Source organism: Lissotriton helveticus, chromosome 5_1 (assembly GCF_964261635.1).
Source record: "Lissotriton helveticus chromosome 5_1, aLisHel1.1, whole genome shotgun sequence".
NCBI lineage: Eukaryota > Metazoa > Chordata > Amphibia > Caudata > Salamandridae > Lissotriton > Lissotriton helveticus.
In genome coordinates this window covers 107,164,718-107,187,353 of record NC_136065.1, presented here as the reverse complement: position 1 = coordinate 107,187,353, position 22,636 = coordinate 107,164,718, and the positions used below count along the sequence as shown (strand labels likewise).

Below are 22,636 nucleotides of genomic sequence, written 5' to 3'. Positions count from 1 at the left end.
TCGGGCGCGCGTCCTCCTCCTTACGTGCACACAGGCATATACGCCGTGTGCGGCTCCTTCCTGCCGGCCCGGGGAGCTGCTCTGCCGCTCTCTGCAGAGTACGGGCGACCGAGCGGCGAGCAGCATTCCCAAAAGAGGGAGCCCCAGAACCGAGGCCCACATCCGCAGGCCCATGAACGCCTTCATGGTGTGGGCCAAGGACGAGCGCAAGCGGCTGGCTCTACGGTTCCCGGATGTGCAGAACGCCGAGCTCAGCAAACTGCTAGGTAAGGCCCAGCGCCCAGAAGCTAAAATAGGCAACACTTAATAATAATGATTAATAAGACGAATTTCCAATCCTTTGCATAGCACTCAAGTTTTGTTTTAACTTTTTATGTACTCCATGTTGCCCTATAAGTATTGTCGGATTCCGTGAGATAGGTTGATTTGCCCAGGACCGCGAGGTTTGAACAGAAGCCTCCTTGCCCAGAGCCAGATAGCCCACTTCAGAAGAAATGCCTCCTACACTATTTCCTTAAACAACACTTGTAGTTGACTGTGCATAGTGTCCACACACTAGAGGCATCAGATCATTCCTACTATACATATATTGTTCCTAAAGAACCCGAGGTTAAAGCGAACGGGGCCCGATTGCCACTGCTGTATGTTACTGCTAAAACTGTTTATACATATTTTCATATTACTGATGCTTTCAGCGCTTAATTTGAGCCGGTGGTTTTCGGTGCTCGGCACTAGCACTTAAATGTCCGCACCGGCTTCAGTGACAGTCCACCACATGGTGGCGCGGTCTTTAATTTTGACATGTGCACAACAAACTTATTTATTAAGACAATATAGATTAAAAATGAATTCCAGCCTTCCACGCCATTATTGTAGCTTAGTGTGGCCTAAAACAGTTTGAATTGTCACACTTTTAGGAGTGAGATGGTTAGGTGGTTTGTTGGTAATGGTATTGGCAAAAAAAAAAAAGGGAGGGGCAATATGTGGTGCAAGCTGCAGTGGTCTTCCGTGATGGGCCCTGGCACTTTTTTTTCTCCAATTTTTGATTTATTCTGATTTCGATATTGCATTTGAAGCTAATTATGTTACTAACGCTGGCGGTGAGTTTCGAGGCTTCTGTTAAGTATGATGCATTTCGACCTCGTCTCCTCCTCAGACGGCAGCATCACCCCCGTTCGTCCCCACTCACAGTTACGCTACTACGCATGTGTTCTACTGAGGGGTGTTCTATATCACATTAATGTCAAGCCCTGGCCCTATGAGGTGACGTCCCCACTCTTGTGTGATTGAGGGCGGGTCGCGCATTCTTCTTGGGCCTCTCTGGACGTGGACGGAGGCCGGGCGGTGTGCAACAAGTCACTTCTGGTTACAACCGACCCGAGCCAGTCTCGGACTGTAGATGACCCCCACTCCCCTTGTTTAACCATAGCGCTCCGACGCACTGAGAGGCTAATCAAGGAATTATTGCTTTTATGGACTCTTTCCCTGTTTTTTTCTTAGTTTAAATCGGACTGTGCGTGTGTGCTGAATATTTGCAGATTGCTTTTTAGAAACTAAGTAGACACTCGCACAGAGCGACTTTTATGGGAAGCCCCGTCGCTATGTAGGCTTAAAAACTCCTAAATGGCGCGCAGATAATAGTTGATAAAAAGACACTCGCGTGTTCTGATTTTACGGTACATTTTTCCGTAGAAAATTCAATGTAAATGAAAAGTATGTACTGGCAGCTTTCTAGCTCGCTGCTTGTCTTTTGCCACCTCTGGTATTATAGTGGTTTCAGTGGGGTAAGATTAGCACCTGCTTTACCGTGCACAGGCTCAAGTTTCGATACCTCACAGGGTGGTTGATCACGTATTTAACACACGATACAGTTTGAATGGATGAGTGAATCAACTAGTGAGCACCTGAAAATAAATAAATGCTTGAAGGAGTGAACAAAGCAGTGTCTAAACGAATGCATACTTTGTGCTTAACGCACCCAGTTAGGGCTTCGAGCGCTTTGGTGATCATGGTTAGAACAACGGAGGGACCGATTTAGAATTTAGACACTTGAGTTAAAGATGCTTTTTCAGGAACCCTTTGAATTGCATGAAAGGCACTTTTCAGAATGAGTATTTAGTTGGAGCAAAGTACACACTTTTAAAATGTTCAACTCTGCTGTGTACGAAAGTTTATGGATTTGCGTTTGCGTGCAGCTTCATGTGCACGCGCGCAAAATTAAAATAGTCTTGGAAATACAGGAAGGACATCACAGGCAGTAACGGTGCAATATTCTCACACTCACAAGGAGATCACTGGCAGTACACACCACATGAACACATTCCATAACACATAGCAACAATACATTGGCATTTACAATGCCATTAGCTCAAACTCAAATAAATCCGAGCCCGATTGCATTTCTAATGCTTGTTTTAGATGAGCTGTGTCTAAAGAAAGGTCCATGGCTGTTATTAAAGTGAAAGTGCGTAGGGGGCACTTTTGCCAAAAAAAGCATTTGTTTATCAAGTTGACAAACAAATGCTTTTTTTTGTAAAAGCGCCACATGAAAGCAAGCATGGCGCGCTGAATGCCTGGATGTTGCAGGAAAGCATGTAATGCCTGCAGTAGGAGAAATGCTTTAAAGAAAATAGTGCTTACAGACAAAACAAGAGATACTGTGTAACAACCGAAGTAAAAGGGCCAGTCCTCATGGGAGGTTACAAATGAAGACAGGGCGGTACAAAGAAGAGACTAATAGGCCTATTAACGAATCAGAAAACAGCATTTTTGAAGGACAATGACACAAACCAATGACAAATATGGGTGAAGAGTGGGCGGGGCTTTAAGTTCACACTCCAATACAACATGCCTTGCAGAGCAGCGCATGCGCTGTGCGGGCTCTACGTAAAGAATGAATGCATTATTTGCAGCTCTGATCATCACCAGTGCAGCCCTTCATCACATGACAACGGTACGAGTCCCTACAGACAGACTGTCTGCAATAACATGCACAGTAGTAACCAGGGCTTTAAGTGTGCCGGGTCCTGCCAGTGCTCAGCACTGGCACTTTTAAAAGGCAGCTGCTAAGGCGGGTCCCTATCAGGCTCTCCATTTTTGCCCTCACCCTCAGGATGGGAAAAAATCTTAACTCTGCAGCAGCAGCACCACCCATCACTGCCTTTGTGTAACTTCAAATAGACTTGTTATCGTTCTTTCACAGTCATTTCAGAATGTAAGTATTTTCAATATTCTATACAACGAAGCTATAGTTGTTGCTTACATATCTTATGCAACTCACAACCATTGGCAAAGTCAATAGTCTTGGCTAGTTATAAGTGTAATGTTAATAGCATTATATATCTGGATGTAATGACAGAAGCAGTAAATCACCAGTAAGGTGGCACACTATGCTAAGCAACCATTTTTAGCTTCGGTGTTTAAGCCACGCCCTAATTACATAGGCCACGGCCCTTTGAGAGAACCCCTCTCCCCCCAGTTTTTTCATCCCACTTAAAGCCCTGGTAGTAACTGTAGAAAATATGTATATAAAGCGAAAGGAGCAACTACAAGACCTGGCAGTCTTAGAGCTGTAGATTGAAGAAATCGGCGACATGCGTAAAATCACCCTCACAACACTGAACGTGAGGCTGAACTCTCACATTTCCCAGGTCTATGAGTGACCAGCTCCCCTAGCCCAGGTTTCTAACTTTGCATTCTAATCTTGTAGTCCTGATTTTATACTGACATAAGACAAGACTACAAGTCCCAGAAAGCATAGGCAAAGCACTGGAAAGATCCTTGCGCACGTTCCTGGAAAAAAGTTCGAATTCTGTAGATGACAGCTAACGCTACGCCACACTTCCTTTCCCCAGCAATGCAGCACACCACTTCCCAGAAGAACACCCCAACACCAGAGATACAGGATGGCGAGATCAGCAGCTCCTGAGTCGAACGCCAACGCCTCCGCCCTAGAGGATTGCCATAAAAAAATAAAAATAATAGGCTTGCACTTGCATTTTTCGATGAATGCAGAGCACGGCCGTCCTTGGCGCGGAATGTCTCGATAGCCCTGGTCAGCTCTGCGGCAGCGCAGGCACGTGCAGGGGAGCTGGTTCTCTTCACAGCAAGATCTCTGCACCCTGGATGGGCCTAGCCAAGTTCCACGCCTGGGCTGGGCCTGTTTACCCGGCAGGAGGTGTGGATGCTGCGCTTCCTCGATGCACACGGAAGCTTAGTGTCATCCCTGAGGTTCGCCGGGGCACGCAGAAGTAAACAAGGCACTCGGTCACACAAGGAAAGAGTCCGGGTTCACGCAAGTGGCGGCTCCAGGGAGGGAACAGACGTGCAACCATTCGTGACAAGCCACCCTCTCCAGAAACATTTACAGACATAAAAATATTTGCAATGCCATATTTTTCGCATTTATAATGGGACTGCAAACAAGCGGCCGCCACAGTCTCAATAAAGAATAAGCAAACAAATCCCCCCGGCCCTCACTTACCTAACGCTGGAACAGCACACCGCAAGTCGGCCTCGAGCGCGCCTCAGAAGAGACGCGGGAGGACAGGAGCGTGACGCGCGTGAACGTGCACGTTGACGTTCCCGCGCGTTCACGGACCTGAGTCGGCTCGTGCCCAGGTTTGGAGCTGCTCGTTCACAGCTCTGACTCCCTTGGCAGGGAGGAAGGTGACTATAGTCTCCCTGGCGGGAGCGCTTCGCGCTCCAACGCCAGCTCGACCTAAAAAGGGACCCTTTGGGTTAATCTGTTAAAAGATATTTCTGTTGTTGTTTAACCCCTCCCCTGCTGATGACGGAACCGCTCCGTCATCAGCCGCGGTCGTGCTGTGCTGATGACGGAGCGGTTCCGTCACGGCCCGCTCGGCACGCCTGCGCTGAGCATTCTATTGAGCGGGCGGGGCCGTGACGGAACCGCTCTGTCATAAGCACACCGCAACCGACGCTGGTGACGGAGCGGTTCCGTCACCAGCATGCGCCCGCCACTCTTCCGCCCCGCCCCTTTAGCACTGCGCCGGAATAGCCGCCGCAGTGAAGGGGTTAAAAGATACATGTGAAAATTCAGTACAGGTGTTTTCTTTCTGTAACGTGGGCGTATTTTAATGTTACGTGCATACATTAGTGATGCGTGTATGTAGCCATGAAAAAAAGTAACCAAGTTCAAGCATGTATTTTTAAACATATTTGTTTTAGTCCTACTATTACTTTAACTTCCACGGGTGAGGAATTCTAGCCTGTGTAATTCCCGGTGTATATTTCAGAAATGCTCCCTTTTTGTCCTTAGAAAGCATTGGAAAGGCCACTACCCGAATGGAACGGCCGGAGAGCAGGCCAGAAGAAACCAATAAGGAAGCGTCTGTGGTTGAGGATGAAGAGGTCATGCCGACCCCCGAGCCGACGGAGGCAACCACCACCACTACCGCCACCACCACTACCGCCACCACCACTACCGCTGCCACCACTACCAGCACAACAACAATCGCTACCACGACGAGTGAACCCACAACGACCACAGAGAGCCCGCGAGTGACCGTCCTCTCCATTGGTGATGGGGCTTTGGCTACTGATGTCCCTGGCGCTGCCAACCGAGGTAAGTCTGCTGCATCTGCATTTGTTTCAGAATAAACTTGCACAATACTAGAATTGTGGTTTCAATATTCATTGACTTATTAAATAAATAGACATGAGGTAAAGAACAGGTCTTCTTATGAACGACACCTGACCTGACACCACTACCTGCATCCAAGATGATGGAAGTGCTGCGTAGGCAGTGCAAGTTAAGATATTTTAGAAACCGATTCTGAGCAAGGCGGCTGGAATACAAAGGGTATTTTAGTCCCATACCAAGCTAGGTGCTACCGAGTGTATGAACCATATCTGCAGAAACCGGTTTCACATGACTACAATAGCTATACTGAGAGTAAAAGAGTAAGAGACCGCGAGAGAGAGAGATGTCGGCAGCTGGGGGAATCAGTGTCTTTCGGCTGTCACAAGCAGAACTCAACAGAGGAGGGATTGAGGTCAAGGGCGAGGAATGTACAAGCAGGGTGTAGGTAGCGATTGAGATAAAGGGTGCAAAACACCTGCATTCTTCACTTGAAAGGCCCCACAGTGCTTAACCTGCCTCCAAAGGTGACCATAGCAAGTTTGTCCTTTTGTTAGACCATGTACCTGTTTATGTCAAGAGATTGGGCATGGTGTCTTCACTTTTATCTTCTTCTCTCAATTAACGTGTTGCTCCCTGGTCACATCATGGTCCTCTCCACACCAAGTAATGGGGAATAGTGCCTTTTTTTTACTGGCTACTCTTAATGGTCCCTGTTGTCTCTTCTGGTAGTTTTAACATGATCCACCTGACATCACTGTCCTGACCTGATTTCTTGTTATCACTTCCCTATGGTTGCCTCTTCTTTTTTGTCTCTCTTCCCCTCTCAGGACCAAGGTGTCCTTTAGGTAAAGTGGTCTCACACCATCTACTGCCCCTGACGGGGAAATGCACCTTCTCTACTCAGTCAGTCGTCTTCTTACCATCACATGCAGGGATATGATTTGTCTCCTGTCTTCACAATCACCAGAGTAGGCTCTTCGCAGGTCAGAAAATATAACCTGGTTATCTCACCTCATTATTTACCCCAGTGACAATAGTAAACACCCTTTAAGAGTGTGGTCTCCACTACATCTTGCAATGGACCGTTGTGGCTTTATCTCCTGTCTCCCTTGGTGAACCTCAGGTAAAACCATAGACCCTTGGACACTGAGGGATGGGACACAGTCATTTCACATCCTCCTCAGCATCCTCCACATTACAAGGTAGGACATACCTCCTACACCTATTGCCTTCCTTAACCATGCTTGTAGGCCTTGAGCACTGAGGTGGAAGGGATGGGCTCCTCATTACCTACACTCCCAGTGAGACCATGACCCATTCAATAATGAGGAGTTGGACCATGTTCATTTATGTCCTACTTCTCCTAAGGTCTGTTGGTGGCTCTTGTCATGGTGACAAGGCTGCACGGCTCAGGGTAGAACATGCTACGTTACCACCTGTCTCCAGCAATGGCGTTTTTAGGCTGTCTTACATAGCATCTTATCTGTCACGGGTGGAGTAGAGTATATATACCCCCGTCAGTCCTGGTACCCCTTGTAGCCTATTCCCAAAATTAGACCATGGTGCCCTTGATATTGAAGACTGGGACTAGCTGGCCTGAAGGCCTCCATTCTACAACTGCCTTTGAAAGCTCTTCCCAGAGTCAGGCCATTTTGTCCTTGAAATTGTCCAGTGCAAAATAATTTGTATGCCATTGTGATTGGACACGATACCCATGACTAGTCTCATAGCCCGGTGATTGGTGCAGGTATTTCAATACTGCAGGAAGGTCTTTGGATTGGTAGTCCCCAGTGTGTGGATATTAATACTTGAAATATACTTATTAATGATATTTGATCAATAATAAAACTCTAGTACTTGTTTCAGCCAGAGTAATTCAACCCCCACCAGCATTAATCTAAACGTGTTGAGTGGAGGAACTTTACCTCTGTCCATTCCTGCATTCCAAGAGAACTTTGAGAAAATAGTGATGATTTCTGTCTGACAAAAATATACCTTTGCATCATTACACCCTTCCGCCCTCATGTTTTATCTATCATACAAGCTGTTTGTGCTTTTAGTGGTGTGACGTAGCTGGGAGTTTTGTATGACCAGAGTATTTAATTAGAGTATAGACAACAAATAAAACAGTGCCTACAGTTATGCAGTTATGCAGTTGGACGACATTTTTATTTGGGTGCTGTAACAGGTACTACAATTAAAGGAATAGCTGACAGCGAGTCGGTAGAATGTAAAGGTAGGAAGGCAACATCAACCCTTAGAATTACGGACACTGTCTCTAGTCCTGAATTAGTCACTTACAAATCATTGCTTGGCACTCTCTAACCAATGAGGTAAAAGTTCCCAGGGGCAAACCTACACCCTTTTTCAGTAAGTTGCCTTGCCTTCCAAGGCCCAAAATTCCATGTTTCAGGACAATTTCAAGATGGCAAAAGTATTTGGCAACATTTAACATGGTCTCTGAGGGCTGTGGGTTTTTTATAGGAGTGCACTATGGTAATTAATAATGTCTTCCCGCATCTAACACTTAATCCAGTTTGAAGAATGTCCCTAAGAGACAGAAGTCTGGTAGGACAAAGGCAGGGTCGTACAGCAACCAGGCAGAGGATATCCAAGAATTGTCCTGAAGTTCTGTTTTCTTCCTTTCAATGCACCAGAGTGCTACATGTAGTTCAAACAGACCTACAATCCAGGATTTGTTACTATGGTGTCAACAGGATGATAACGGCCCTCCACCAAAATGTTCCGCTGAACGTAGAGGAGCCATCCGTGCCCATTCAGGCCAACCTATTGTGTAGCTCCTGAGAGGAATTTCACACCTCGTTCTCACGCCATTCACGGATGAGTACAGGCTAGGAGTTGGCAGAGGCTATTGCTAATTAGTCTTCTGAAAACCCAGGAAGGTAAAGGGTAATTTTCTAAAAGTTTATTTTCCCTTTTCCTTAAAATTTGATAAATATCAAACTTCACCATTGAATGAAATTTTTAATAAGTATTAAAGATAATGGTTTAATTATTTTTTTAAGATGGACTCATACCCAAGTTAGCAGTATTAGTACAACTAGACCTGCCACAGTGAAAATAACATTTTGGGCTTTGCCACGTTAGGACATGGTAATATACAGTATCTACATGTCCCACTGCCATGCACCCTGCCTAGTGAGCCATAAGTGCTACATAGGGGTTACTTCATAATATTTAAAAGTTAGGTCTTTACCTATCAAAAAGGGTTATTTTGACAGGTCGCACTGCAGGGTTTAACCTGCAGCAGTCAGGCCATACTGGGTAGGAATGTAGGCATGTTTGCACTGCCACTGTAGAGGATCGCACAATAATTGTTGCAGTCCACAAGTGGCATTTATCATCAAAGCCCTGGATGCACTTTTTACACCATATACTAGGCACCTACAGGCAAGTTAAATGTACCAATGAGAATAAGTCAGTTTCACCATGTTTACAGGGAGAGCATAGGTACTTTACTCCTGGTTAGCATGGGTAAAGAACCCAGAGTTCTAAAGCCAGGAAAAATAGCGTCCAGAAAACGGTGAAAAGCCTGGGGCGACCAGGTTTGATTTCTTACAACTTCCAAAAGTATATGCATAGAACTTTATGACTCCTACTCCAAAAATATTATCTGAAGTTCCAAAAAGGATGTGGATGATTTACATTATAAATTGTTAATTGTCACTCTTCCCTGGATGGAAAGTAACCTGATGACGGAGGAGAATGTACCCAAAATGACTGCACTCTTGTTTGTGTGCTTCTGCAGTTAAAGAGGTTGACTGTGAAGGAACCATCGCCTCTGTGGCCCATCCCGAGAGGCATCATAGCTATGGTCGCAACGAGGGAGCCTGGATGAAGGATCCAGTGGCCAAGGACGATCGAATCTATGTGACCAATTATTACTACGGCAACAACCTTGTGGAGTTCAGAAACCTGGACAACTTCAAGCAAGGTAAGAATTTATTGCAAGATGGCTTGATGTGTTAAAACAGATGTATTAACTATCAAATTAGTTAATATAAAGATAACGAGATGTTCTACTAAACTATCAAGGTTTATTTGACTGAACTGCATAGTATTGTGTCCAGAACATTGCCTTTGTATCAGTACTTATAAGGAAGACTTACTAGCTCCACTTCCAGTCACTCTGAAGATATATATGAATTGCACCCACCCTCCACACTCAGGGAGTGCCTCCATCATGAAAGGAATAGTAGTAAGACCCATGAAGCATCCTACAATTAACTCCATTTTGTAAAAACCCCAATGCAGGCCTCAGAGTGACAACAATTTGTAGGCAAGCTTTGAACCTTTAATATCCAAGCAAAACCCTAGAAATTCGTGACTGCTACTGAAGGATATGAAGGGCCACAACAACCTCATCAATAACTACCAGACAAGATGTGGAGGGTCCGATTCACAGAACTAACTTAAGACAATATCCTAAACTTACTACCATTTTGGTATTCACTGAAGGCACTTACTCATTTCGGTATTCACAGAAGTTAGGAGTCCTAACTTGAGGACTCCTAAATGCCTTCTGTGAATACCGAAAGTCTTAAAGTTAAGATTTTTCTCCGTTTAGGAGTAGTAAAGCTAGGACTCTTAACTTTAGGACTCCTAAATGCCTTCTGTGAAGACCGTAAGTCTTAAAGTTAGTATTTTTCTCATTTCAGCAGGTCATTAGATGAAGAGGGCTGACTAAGTTTAGGACTCCTAAATGCCTTCTGTGAATACCGAAAGTCTTAAAGTTAGGATTTTTCTCAGTTTAGGAGTAGTAAAGTTAGGACTCCTAACTTCTGTGAATACCGAAATGAGTAAGTGCCTTCTTTGAATACCAAAATGGTAGTAAGTTTAGGATTTGTCCTAAGTTAGTTCTGTGAATCGGGCCCTCAGTGCCTAGGAGAACTTGCACAGTGTTGGGCTACGTGAAGACAGTCATGCACATCTGATGCTTCATGATACTCCTGAGCATGAAATGCTAATTCAAAGACTGGAGAGGAATGTCTGGAATAGATCTGGAGTGTACCCAATTATTCCTTGATGTCTAGATCAAACAAATACAAATTAAATGAGCTGAATACAGCAAAGTCCTGTGTGGCACCCTACTGTCCAACATCTAAACGGGCTATTCTATCAGATTATCAAGCACTGCAACCTTCGGTTCTGATCCATGTAGATGGCCCTCAGAACAACATCTGCCTGGGAAATGGACCAGACTGTCAAGACCACATCACTAAGGGCCTGATTTACAAAATGCACTTTGTAGTATATTTTGTATAACTACAAAATGTTAGTTTTGCCTATACTTATGTGTGCAGAGTATGCTGCCCTGACTGCGGAGTCACGAAGTATTGATTTTATAGTAAATGTGGGAGGGACACAGGAGAGTGGGTGGGAAAAGGGGTAGACTTACTACTAAAAGGGATCAGCCTAGCGATGAGTAGTCAGGGTTTAGGGAGAGCCAGGGAAGGGTGTCCAGAGGGTGTTACGGCTTACACAAGAGTAGGCCATTTGCTATACTCTGGGGTTGGAGACATGTAACTTACACCTTTGTAGGACATTTACAGTCAGAGTTTGTCAATAGTGAAAGTAGTAAACTTACTACAAAGTGTAAACTTACTCAAAAGTTTAACTTATCTATGTGACTCATGCTCGAACGCTCTAAGTCCTGTGTGCTGATTGACACAGTGTAAAATCCTGGATGAAGGAGAGTCACTTATGTTACCTTTTCTCAAATGGCTCCAAAGCAGGGAATTTAGCAGTGAGGTAGAGGATGGGCAATTTCAACACAGCAACGTTGACATTGGGGCCTGACCCAGTTCCATCACAAAACATGAAAACCTAGGCATCCCATTTGATTCAGGCCACATGATTAAGCCACTTGTTTAGATCATGTTCTGCTCTCTATTATCAGTCCTGTCACTCCTACATCCATCCACCATGGTGAAAAGGACAATCTTGGTGATGTGCTTTTCAAGTGTTGCACAGCATCATGAACAGGTTTCACAAGAAGCTAATCAACGGATTACAGCAGATCCACAATTAGTTGACGAGGAAAAGCTTCAATCTAAGCAAGCACTGGCAAAGCCAATAAGGCTTCTGACCATATGACTTTGCTAGTGCTTATTTTGTTTGCTAATGTTTTTTGTAAGAGGGCATGCATTGTATGAAAACAAGAATAGTCTAAAAGCCAAAAATGATATATATTTATGTAAAAGCAAATATTACATTAGTAGTCCCTGGCACTGAAGGTGACTGCTACTTGTGGGGATGTGCACACTGTGCAAGAGCAGAATGCCATCACTCACAGCAAAATAAGCCTATGGATGGAGAGGGCTAAACATGTGCCCCATGCTGAATCCTATTGTGGGAGGAAGCAAAATATGACTGATACACAACAGCAGTCATTAGATGAGGAGGGCTGACTAAATGCCTTAGTAAGTAATTTATATACATTAAAAAAACTGCCCTGCCTCACAAAAGACCTAAAACAAGCATTGTTCTTGCCAACGTGAGAGCTATTGGCTTTGCCAGTGTCCTTTAGCCAATGTGTACAGCAACGTGGAGTGGCTTAGAGTGGAGTGGCGTAGATTGAAGTGGCGTGGACTTTAGTGGGGTAGAGTGCAGTGCTGTGGGGTGTCATAGAGTGGGGTGGCATAGAGTGGAGTGGCATAAGGTAGAGAAGAGAGGTGTAGAGGAGATTGAAGTGGCATAGAGTAGAGTGAAGTGACCTAGAGTAGAGTGGCGTGGAACGGCGCAGAGTGGTGTGGAGTGGCATGGAGCGGCTTAGAGTAGATTGGCATTGATTTTAGCGGAATACAGTGGCATAGAGTGTGCATAGTAGAGTGGCATAGAGTGGAATGCAGTGGCATAGAGTAGAGTGGTTCATGGAGTGGTATGGGTGGCCTAGAGTAGAGTGGCTTTGAGTGGAGTGGCGTTGTGTGGCACAGAGTGGTGTAGAGTGGAATGGAGTGGTGTAGAATAGAGTGGTTTAGAGTGAAGTGGCGTAGAGTAGACTGGAGTGATGTAGAGTAAAGTGCCATGGAGTAGAGTGGTGTAGAGTAGCATAGAGTGGAGTCGCATGGTGTAGAGTAGAGTTGCATAGAGTGCAGTTGGTTAGAGTGCAGTGGTGAGGAGGGGAGAGGCGTGGAGTATAGAGGAGTGGCGTAGAGTGGTTTAGAGTAGAATAGCATGGCATGAAGTGGAGTGGCATTGCATGGACTGGAGTGGCGTAGAGTGGGGTGACAGATTAGAGTGGTGTAGAGTGGCACAGACTGGAGTGGAGTGTCGTAGAATGGAGTAGCATGAAGTAGAGTAGAGTGGAGTGGCATAGAGTGTAGTGGCACAGAGTGGAATGATGTAGAGTAGCATAGAGTAGAGTGACCTGGATTGGAGTAGAGTGGCACAGAGTAGAATGGCATGGAGTGGAATAGAGGAGAGTGGCGTAGAGTAGAGTGGCATAGAGTAAAGTAGAGTGGAAAAGAGTAGGTTGTGAGTGCCATAGAGTAAAGTGGAGTAGAGTGGCATAGAGTAAAGTGGGGTAGAGTTGCATCATGTGGAGTGGAATGGATTAGCATTGGGTAGAGTAGGAAAGCATAGAGTAGAGTAGCATAGAGTTGAGAGGCATAGAGTGGTGTGGAGTGACGTAAGTAGAGGGGCATGGAGTAGAGTAGAATAACGTGTTGAGGAGTAGAGTGATATGGTATAGAGTAGAGTGATATAGAGTAAAGGGGCATAGAGTGGAGGGAAGTGGTGCAGAGTGGAATGGCGTGGAGTGGTGTAGAATGATGTGGCATGGAGGGGAGCAGTGTAGCGTGGCATGGAGAGATGTACAATAGAGTGGCATACAGTGGGATAGAGTGGCATTTCGTGGAGCGCTATAGAGTGGAGTGGAGTAAGGTAGAGTGGAGTGGCATAGCATAGAACAGAGAGGCATGGAGTAGCATAGAGTAGAGTAACGTAGGGGCAGATTCACAGAACTAACTTACGACAAAATCCTAAACGTACTACTTTTGGTATTCACAGAAGGCATTTAGGTAGTCTTAAGTTAGGATTTTGTCTTAAGTTAGGATTTTGTGTTAAGTTACGATTTTGTCTTAGTGAAACTTAAGGGAAACTTAAGTTAAACTTAACTTTAATTCAAGACAAAATACTAATTTAAGACAAAATCCTAACTAATCACAAAATCCTAATTTAAGACAAAATCCTAATTAAGACTACTAAATGCCTTCTGTGAATAACAAAAGTAGTAAGTTTAGGATTTTGACGTAAATTAGTTCTGTGAATCGGGCCCGTAGTGTAGAATGGTGTAGAGTAATACAGTTTTGGGTGTAAGTAACTTAAACAAGGAACCAAATTTAAAATTAACAGAAAATGATTAGGCATCTAAGGATGAGTGGCTGAAAATCGATGAAAATAGGTGTGTGGCGGGAAGCATAATGAAGACAGAAATGTGTTAGTGTGGCATTTGTACATTAGAATGGCTTAATCCGATTTACACAAACTGTAATTTCATTTTAGTTGTACGAGTAAGCCAAAAGATACAGGTGCAGATAAATAATGTAAAAAAAATTGTTTGAAAACAGAACGAATGGAGAAAGCAGCATGAGAACTGGAAACAGAGGAAGTGTCCGAAAATGCATATTTTGACAGTGATAAGCAATATAAAACTATTTTTAGAAAGTTCTATAAAAAAAGTGCAACAATGATAGAAATAGTACCCGAATCACAGCGTGAGCAGCGAATGGACACTAATTAAGATGAATCAATCTGTGGTTGGTCCATTCTCCACACAAAGAAACGGAAGTGATGCCTGACACACTCTGGCCAATTAGGAGGCAGCAAAGAAGACTGACAATGCTGCCAATGAATGGTAACTAATAAGTAAGCTCCAAGCCCTTTAGAATAAGTAACATCTCTCTCAGGGCACAGCAAATGCGCTGTTGGCAAACGTGACCTCAAAGGGCCACACAACACCGGCCTTAACCTCTTCGGTACTCATGACGGCTCCCGGCTGTCATGAGTCACGGTAGGCGTTTGCTCATGACGGCCGAGTGCCGTCAGAACGTTGCTGCTCCTCCCACGAGGTGTTAATTCCCCACATGTGCGGGAGAATTAATCAGTGGGCAGAGTTCTGACAGCTCCTGGCCATCACGAGCACATGCCCATCGTGATTTATGATGGCCGGGAGCCGTCATGAGCACCGCAGCGCCACGCCCTCCCCTACCCTCCCCGCACCGCTGCAGAATTGGCGCTGTGGCGAAGGGGTTAAAAGCTGCCAACGAGGACCCAGTGGAGGCCAGAATCCCAGATTATCACATGCTTGAGAAAAGATATCGCACCTTATACTTGAAATCCCCACAGGGTGATCATTAATTATTGGTTCGTATAATGCTATGCTGTTTGTGCAGCTAGACTGGGTGTATTGATAACAATACAAAGTCTGCCACAACAAAGGGCTCCGCTTTCCAAGCTTCTTCAGCTGCAAATCATGCGAACTTTATGAGACACAGAGTCAGGCATTGAAGCCAGATGGTTAAGGCGCTGCAGACTTCAGTTTACAGCGGTCGCTCTGTTGTATGTAAGGGAAATATTTTAAGTCCTGTTTATGAGATATACCGCTGAGTTCATGCTGATAGTAAAACCGAAAGCAGAGACTTAGGAAGAGGGGACTGTGTACCCAAGGGAAGGTAATAAAAGGGCAAACAGCATGAAATACTGAGAAATATGTTATAATTTTCAACAGAAAACTTCAGCAAAAATGGAAAGCACTCTAATAAAATGAAAGATGTACACAGAGAAGATGTTAAAAAAAAACAGTAAATATCTGAGATCGGTGACAACTGAAATTAAAAAACAACAACAACAAAAAACAGTTGCCCAGAAAAAGCAAAATTAAATGTAATCTGTGCCGAAAGCGAGGAGTTCTGGATTTAAGAAGAAAAGCCTCTTTCAGAAGTGATGGTTCCCGGTAGAAAACGAGCTGCTCATCTGAGGCCCTGCAAGTAGAAAACCTGCCTCGGTTAGCGCTAGAAACACGGCGTGTGTGCTTCGTGGCGGGGACTTCGTCTTCCTTCTTATATAGTGGGGCACCCGTGTGTGGGAGCTGCCCAGGGCTTCAGGCAACTTTCGAGGGCACTGTGGCCCTTTTCCTACAGGTTAATTGGCATCATGTGAGCAAAAGCCTAGCATGCTCAATCACAGAAGCATGCAAAAAAGGGGCCATATTTACAAGGTCATGAAAAGCCACACAGTAAATATGGGCCAGCACACACGGCCACTAGAGGGTAAAAAAAATATGAGACTCCGGTAGCGCTCGGGGCTCTGTGTGTGGAGCAGGTTTCTCAGGTTTTGTACAGTAAAGAGCAGACATGTCGGTCTGGGTTCAAAACAGACTTCTACCCCTGTGCACAGGGCTGGTGTCTCATCCTGTGTATGAAGCAGATTTCTCTCCTGATGTACAGTACAGAGCAGATATGACGCACTGGGTCCAGAACATGTTTTTTGCCCTGTGTAGAGCACAGGTGCCTCTTTATGTACATAGCAGGTTTCTCACCCTGTGTACGAAGCAGATTTCATAGGCTTTGTACAGAGTTGGAGTCACATCCTGCATAGGGAGCAAGTTTCTGCCCTGTGTACAGAGCTAGTGTCTCATCCTTTGTACGGAGCAAGTGTCCATTCCTGTGCCTTCAGGAAGTGTCTTACCCTGGCTAGGGAGCGGGGTACTCATCCTGTGTACTGAGCATTTTTCTCATGCTGTGTATGGAGCAGGTTCGTCATCCTGTGTACAGAGCAGAATTCTCACCCTGTGTACAGAGCAGAGTTCTCACCCTGTGTACAGAGCAAAATTCTCACCCTATGTACAGAGCAGAATTCTCACCCTATGTAAAGAACAGGATACTCACCCTGTGTAAAGGGCAGAATTCTTACCCTATGTACAGAGCAGAATCTCACCCTGTGTACACAGCAGGATTCTCACCCTATGTACAGATCAGAATCTCACCCTGTGTACACGGCAGAATTCTCACCCTATGTACAGAGCAGAATCTCACCCTGTGTACACGGCAGGATTCTCACCCTATGTACAGAGCAGAATCTCACCCTGTGTACACAGCAGAATTCTCACCCAATGCACAGAGCAGAATTCTCACCCTGTGTACAGAGCAGAATTCTCACCCTATGCACAGAGCAGAATTCTCACCCTGTGTACAGAGCTGAATTCTCACCCTTTGTGCAGAGCAGAATCTCAGCCTGTGTACACAGCAAGAATCTCACCCTGTGTACAGAGCAGAATTCTCACCCTGTGTACAGAGCAGAATTCTCACCCTATGTACAGAGCAGAATTCTCACCCTGTGTACAGAGCCGAATTCTCACCCTTTGTACACAGTAGAATCTCAGCCTGTGTACACAGCAAGAATCCCAAACTGTGTACAGAGCAGAATCTCACCCTGTGAACACATCAGAATTCTAACCCTTTGTACAGAGCAGAATTCTCACCCTGTGTACAGAGCTGAATTCTCACCCTTTGTGCAGAGCAGAATCTCAGCCTGTGTACACAGCAAGAATCTCACCCTGTGTACAGAGCAGAATTCTCACCCTGTGTACAGAGCAGAATTCTCACCCTATGTACAGAGCAGAATTCTCACCCTGTGTACAGAGCCGAATTCTCACCCTTTGTACAGAGTAGAATCTCAGCCTGTGTACACAGCAAGAATCCCAAACTGTGTACAGAGCAGAATCTCACCCTGTGAACACATCAGAATTCTAACCCTTTGTACAGAGCAGAATTCTCACCCTGTGTACACAGCAGAATTCTCACCCTTTGTACAGAGCAGAATTCTCACCCCGTGTACACAGCAGAATTCTCACCCCATCTACACAGCTGAATCTCACCCTGTGTACACAGCAGAAATCTCACCCGGTGTACACAGCAGAATTCTCACCCTATGCACAGAGCAATTCTCACCCCATGTACACAGCAGAATTCTCACCCCATGTACACAGCAGAATCTCATCCTGTGTACACAGCAGGATTCTCCCCCTATGTACGGAGCAGAAATCTCACCCGGTGTACACGGCAGAATTCTCACCCTATGCACCGAGCAGAATTCTCACCCTGTGTACAGAGCAGAATTCTCACCCTATATACAGAGCAGAATCTCACCCTGTGTACACAGCAGAATTCTCACCCTTTGTACAGAGCAGAATTCTCACCCTGTATACAGAGCAGAATTCTCACCCTATGTACAGAGCAGAATTCTCACCCTGTGTACAGAGCCGAATTCTCACCCTTTGTACAGAGCAGAATCTCAGCATGTGTACACAGCAAGAATCCCACACTGTGTACAGAGCAGAATCTCACCCTGTGTACACAGCAGAATTCTAACCCTTTGTACAGAGCAGAATTCTCACCCTGTGTACACAGCAGAATTCTCACCCTTTGTACAGAGCAGAATTCTCACCCCGTGTACACAGCAGAATTCTCACCCCATGTACACAGCAGAATCTCACCCTGTGTACACAGCAGGATTCTCACCCTATGTACGGAGCAGAAATCTCACCCGGTGTACACAGCAGAATTCTCACCCTATGCACAGAGCAGAATTCTCACCCTGTGTACAGAGCAGAATTCTCACCCTATGTACAGAGCAGAATTCTCACCCTGTGTACACAGCAGAATCTCACCCTGTGTACACAGCAAGATTCACACCCTGTGTACAGAGCAGAATCTCACCCTGTGTACACAGCAGAATTCTCACCCTGTGTACAGAGCAGAATTCTCACCCTATGTACAGAGTAGAATCTCACCCTGTGTACACAGCAGTATTCTCACCCTATGTACAGAGCAGAATTCTCACCCGGAGTACACAGCAGAACTCTCACCCGGAGTACAGAGCAGAATTCCCACCATGTGTACAGAGCAGAATTCTCACCCTATGTACAGAGCAGAATTCTCACCCTGTTTACAGAGCAGAATTCTCACCCTATGTACAGAGCAGAATTCTCACCCTGTGTACAGAGCAGAATTCTCACCCAATGTACAGAGCAGAATCTCACCCTGTGTACACAGCAGTATTCTCACCCTATGTACAGAGCAGAATTCTCACCCGGAGTACGCAGCAGAATTCTCACCCTATGCACAGAGCAGAATTCTCACCCTGTGTACACAGCAAGAATCTCACCCTGTGTACAGAGCAGAATCTCACCCTGTGTACACAGCAGAATTCTCACCCTGTGTACAGAGCAGAATTCTCACCCTGTGTACAGAACAGAATTCTCACCCTATGCACAGAGCAGAATTCTCACCCTGTGTACAGAGCTGAATTCTCACCCTGTGTACAGAGCAGAATCTCAGCCTGTGTACACAGCAATAATCTCACCCTGTGTACAGAGCAGAATCTCACCCTGTGTACACAGCAGAATTCTCACCCTTTGTACAGAGCAGAATTCTCACCCTGTGTACACAGTATAATTCTCACCCTTTGTACAGAGCAGAATTCTCACCCCGTGTACACAGCAGAATTCTCACCCCATGTACACAGCAGAATCTCCTACTGTGTACACAGCAGGATGCTCACCCTATGTACGGAGCAGAAATCTCACCCGGTGTACACAGCAGAATTCTGACCCTGTGTACAGAGCAGAATTCTCACCCTGTGTACAGAGCAGAATCTCACCCTGTGTACACAGCAAGATTCTCACCCTGTGTACAGAGCAGAATCTCACCCTGTGTACACAGCAGGATTTACACCCTGTGTACAGAGCAGAATACTCACCTTATGTACAGAGCAGAATTCTCACCCTGTGTACAGAGCAGAATTCTCACCCTGTGTACAGAGCAGAATCTCACCCTGTGTTCACAGCAAGAGTCTCACCCTGTGTACAGAGCAGAAACTCACCCTGTGTACACAGCAGAATTCTCCCCCTGTGTACAGAGCAGAAATCTCACCCTATGTACAGAGCAGAATCTCACCCTGTGTACACAGCAGTATTCTCGCCCTATGTACAGAGCAGAATTCTCACCCGGAGTACACAGCAGAATTCTCACCCTATGTACAGAGCAGAATTCTCACCCTGTGTACAGAGCAGAATTCTCACCCTGTGTACAGAGCAGAATTCTCACCCTGTGTACAGAGCAGAATGTTCACCCTGTGTACAGAGCAGAATTCTCACCCTGTGTACAGAGCAGAATTCTCACCCTATGTACAGAGCAGAATCTCACCCTGTGTAAACAGCAGTATTCTCACCCTATGTACAGAGCAGAATTCTCACCCGGAGTACACAGCAGAATTCTCACCCTATGCACAGAGCAGAATTCTCACCCTGTGTACAGAGCAGAATTCTCATCCTATGTACAGAGCAGAATTCTCACCCTGTGTACAGAGCCGAATTCTCACTTTGTGTACAGAGCAGCATCTCAGCCTGTGTACACTGCAATATTCTCACCCTGTGTACAGAGCAGAATCTCACCCTGTGTACACAGCAGAATTCTCACCCTTTGTACAGAGCAGAATTCTCACCCTGTGTACACAGCATAATTCTCACCCTTTGTACAGAGCAGAATTCTCACCCTGTGTACAGAGCAGAATTCTCACCCTGTGTACAGAGCAGAATTTTCACCCTGTGTACAGAGCAGAATTCTCACCCTGTGTACAGAGCAGAATTCTCACCCTATGTACAGAGCAGAATCTCACCCTGTGTACACAGCAGTATTCTCATCCTATGTACAGAGCAGAATTCTCACCCGGAGTACTCAGCAGAATTCTCACCCTATGCACAGAGCAGAATTCTCACCCTGTGTACAGAGCAGAATTCTCATCCTATGTACAGAGCAGAATTCTCACCCTGTGTACAGAGCCGAATCTCCGCCTGTGTACACAGCAAGAATCTCACCCTGTGTACAGAGCAGAATCTCACCCTGTGTACACAGCAGAATTCTCACCCTTTGTACAGAGCAGAATTCTCACCCTTTGTACACAGCAGAATTCTCACCCTGTGTACACAGCAGAATTCTCACCCCATGTACACAGCAGAATTCTCACCCCATGTACACAGCAGAATCTCACCCTGTGTACACAGCAGGATTCTCACCCTATGTACGGAGCTGAAATCTCACCCGGTGTACACGGCAGAATTCTCACCCTATTCACACAGCAGAATTCTCACACTGTGTACAGAGCAGAATTCTCACCCTATGTACAGAGCAGAATTCTCACTCTGTGTACAGAGCAGAATTCTCACCCTGTGTACAGAGCAGAATCTCACCCTATGTACACAGCAAGATTCTCACCCTGTGTACAGAGCAGAATCTCACCCTGTGTACAGAGCAGAATCTCACCCTGTGTACACAGCAGTATTCTCACCCTATGTACAGAGCAGAATTCTCACCCGGAATACACAGCAGAATTCTCACCCTATGTAGAGAGCGAATTCTCACCCTGTGTACAGAGCAGCATTCTCACCCTATGTACAGAGCAGAATTCTCACCCTATGTACAGAGCAGAATTCTCACCCTGTGTACAGAGCAGAATTCTCACCCTGTGTACAGAGCAGAATTCTCACCCTGTGTACAGAGCAGAATTCTCACCCTATGTACAGAGCAGAATTCTCACCCCATGTACACAGCAGAATTCTCACCCCATGTACACAGCAGAATCTCACCCTGTGTAAACAGCAGGATTCTCACCCTATGTACGGAGCTGAAATCTCACCCGGTGTACACGGCAGAATTCTCACCCTATTCACACAGCAGAATTCTCACCCTGTGTACAGAGCAGAATTCTCACCCTATGTACAGAGCAGAATTCTCACTCTGTGTACAGAGCAGAATTCTCACCCTGTGTACAGAGCAGAATCTCACCCTATGTACACACCAAGATTCTCACCCTGTGTACAGAGCAGAATCTCACCCTGTGTACAGAGCAGAATCTCACCCTGTGTACACAGCAGTATTCTCACCCTATGTACAGAGCAGAATTCTCACCCGGAATACACAGCAGAATTCTCACCCTATGTAGAGAGCGAATTCTCACCCTGTGTACAGAGCAGCATTCTCACCCTATGTACAGAGCAGAATTCTCACCCTATGTACAGAGCAGAATTCTCACCCTGTGTACAGAGCAGAATTCTCACCCTGTGTACAGAGCAGAATTCTCACCCTGTGTACAGAGCAGAATTCTCACCCTATGTAGAGAGCAGAATCTCACCCTGTGTACACAGCAGTATTCTCACCCTGTGTACAGAGCAGAATTCTCACCCGGAGTACACAGCAGAATTCTCACCCTATGTAGAGAGCGAATTCTCACCCTGTGTACAGAGCAGCATTCTCACCCTATGTACAGAGCAGAATTCTCACCCTGTGTACAGAGCAGAATTCTCACCCTGTGTACAGAGCAGAATTCTCACCCTGTGTACAGAGCAGAATTCTCACCCTGTGTACAGAGCAGAATTCTCACCCTATGTACAGAGCAGAATCTCACCCTGTGTACACAGCAGTGTTCTCACCCTATGTACAGAGCAGAATTCTCACCCGGAGTACACAGCAGAATTCTCACCCTATGTACAGAGCAGAATTCTCACCCTGTGTATAGAGCAGAATTCTCACCCTATGTACAGAGCAGAATTCTCACCCTGTGTACAGAGCAGAATTCTCACCCTGTGTACAAAGCGGGTTTATCGGGCAGGCTTCCCAAAGTCTTTTCAGTGCCGAATAGAGATGCCGCTCTAGGCCTCCAAAAGAGTCTTTACACGCAGGTTTCTTATACTATGTAGAGTACCGGTTTCTCACACTGCGTCACACTGCGCAGAGAGCAGGCTTCTCACTCCGCACATCTGCGTACAGAGCAGGTTTCTCACACCGTGTGCAGAGCAGGTTTATCACACTGCCTAGAGAGCAATTTTCTCACACTGCAAAGTGAACAGGTTTCCCACACTGCATATTGAGCAGGTTTCTCACACTGCATATTGAGCAGGTTTCTCACACTGCATATTGAGCAGGTTTCTCACACCGCAAATTGAGCAGATTT

At 45.7% G+C, this 22,636-nt stretch overlaps 1 protein-coding gene across 1 annotated transcript in view; it reads left to right on the top strand.

The window, feature by feature from the left end:
• The window catches only part of OLFML2A (olfactomedin like 2A), a 294,077-nt gene that overhangs the window by 255,188 nt on the left and 16,253 nt on the right, over window positions 1-22,636 (top strand). The window contains exons 6-7 of the mRNA XM_078641829.1: window positions 5,282-5,587; window positions 9,375-9,560. Of these exons, the coding sequence (XP_078497955.1) occupies window positions 5,282-5,587; window positions 9,375-9,560 (492 nt within the window). The remainder of the gene's footprint in view (window positions 1-5,281; window positions 5,588-9,374; window positions 9,561-22,636) is intronic.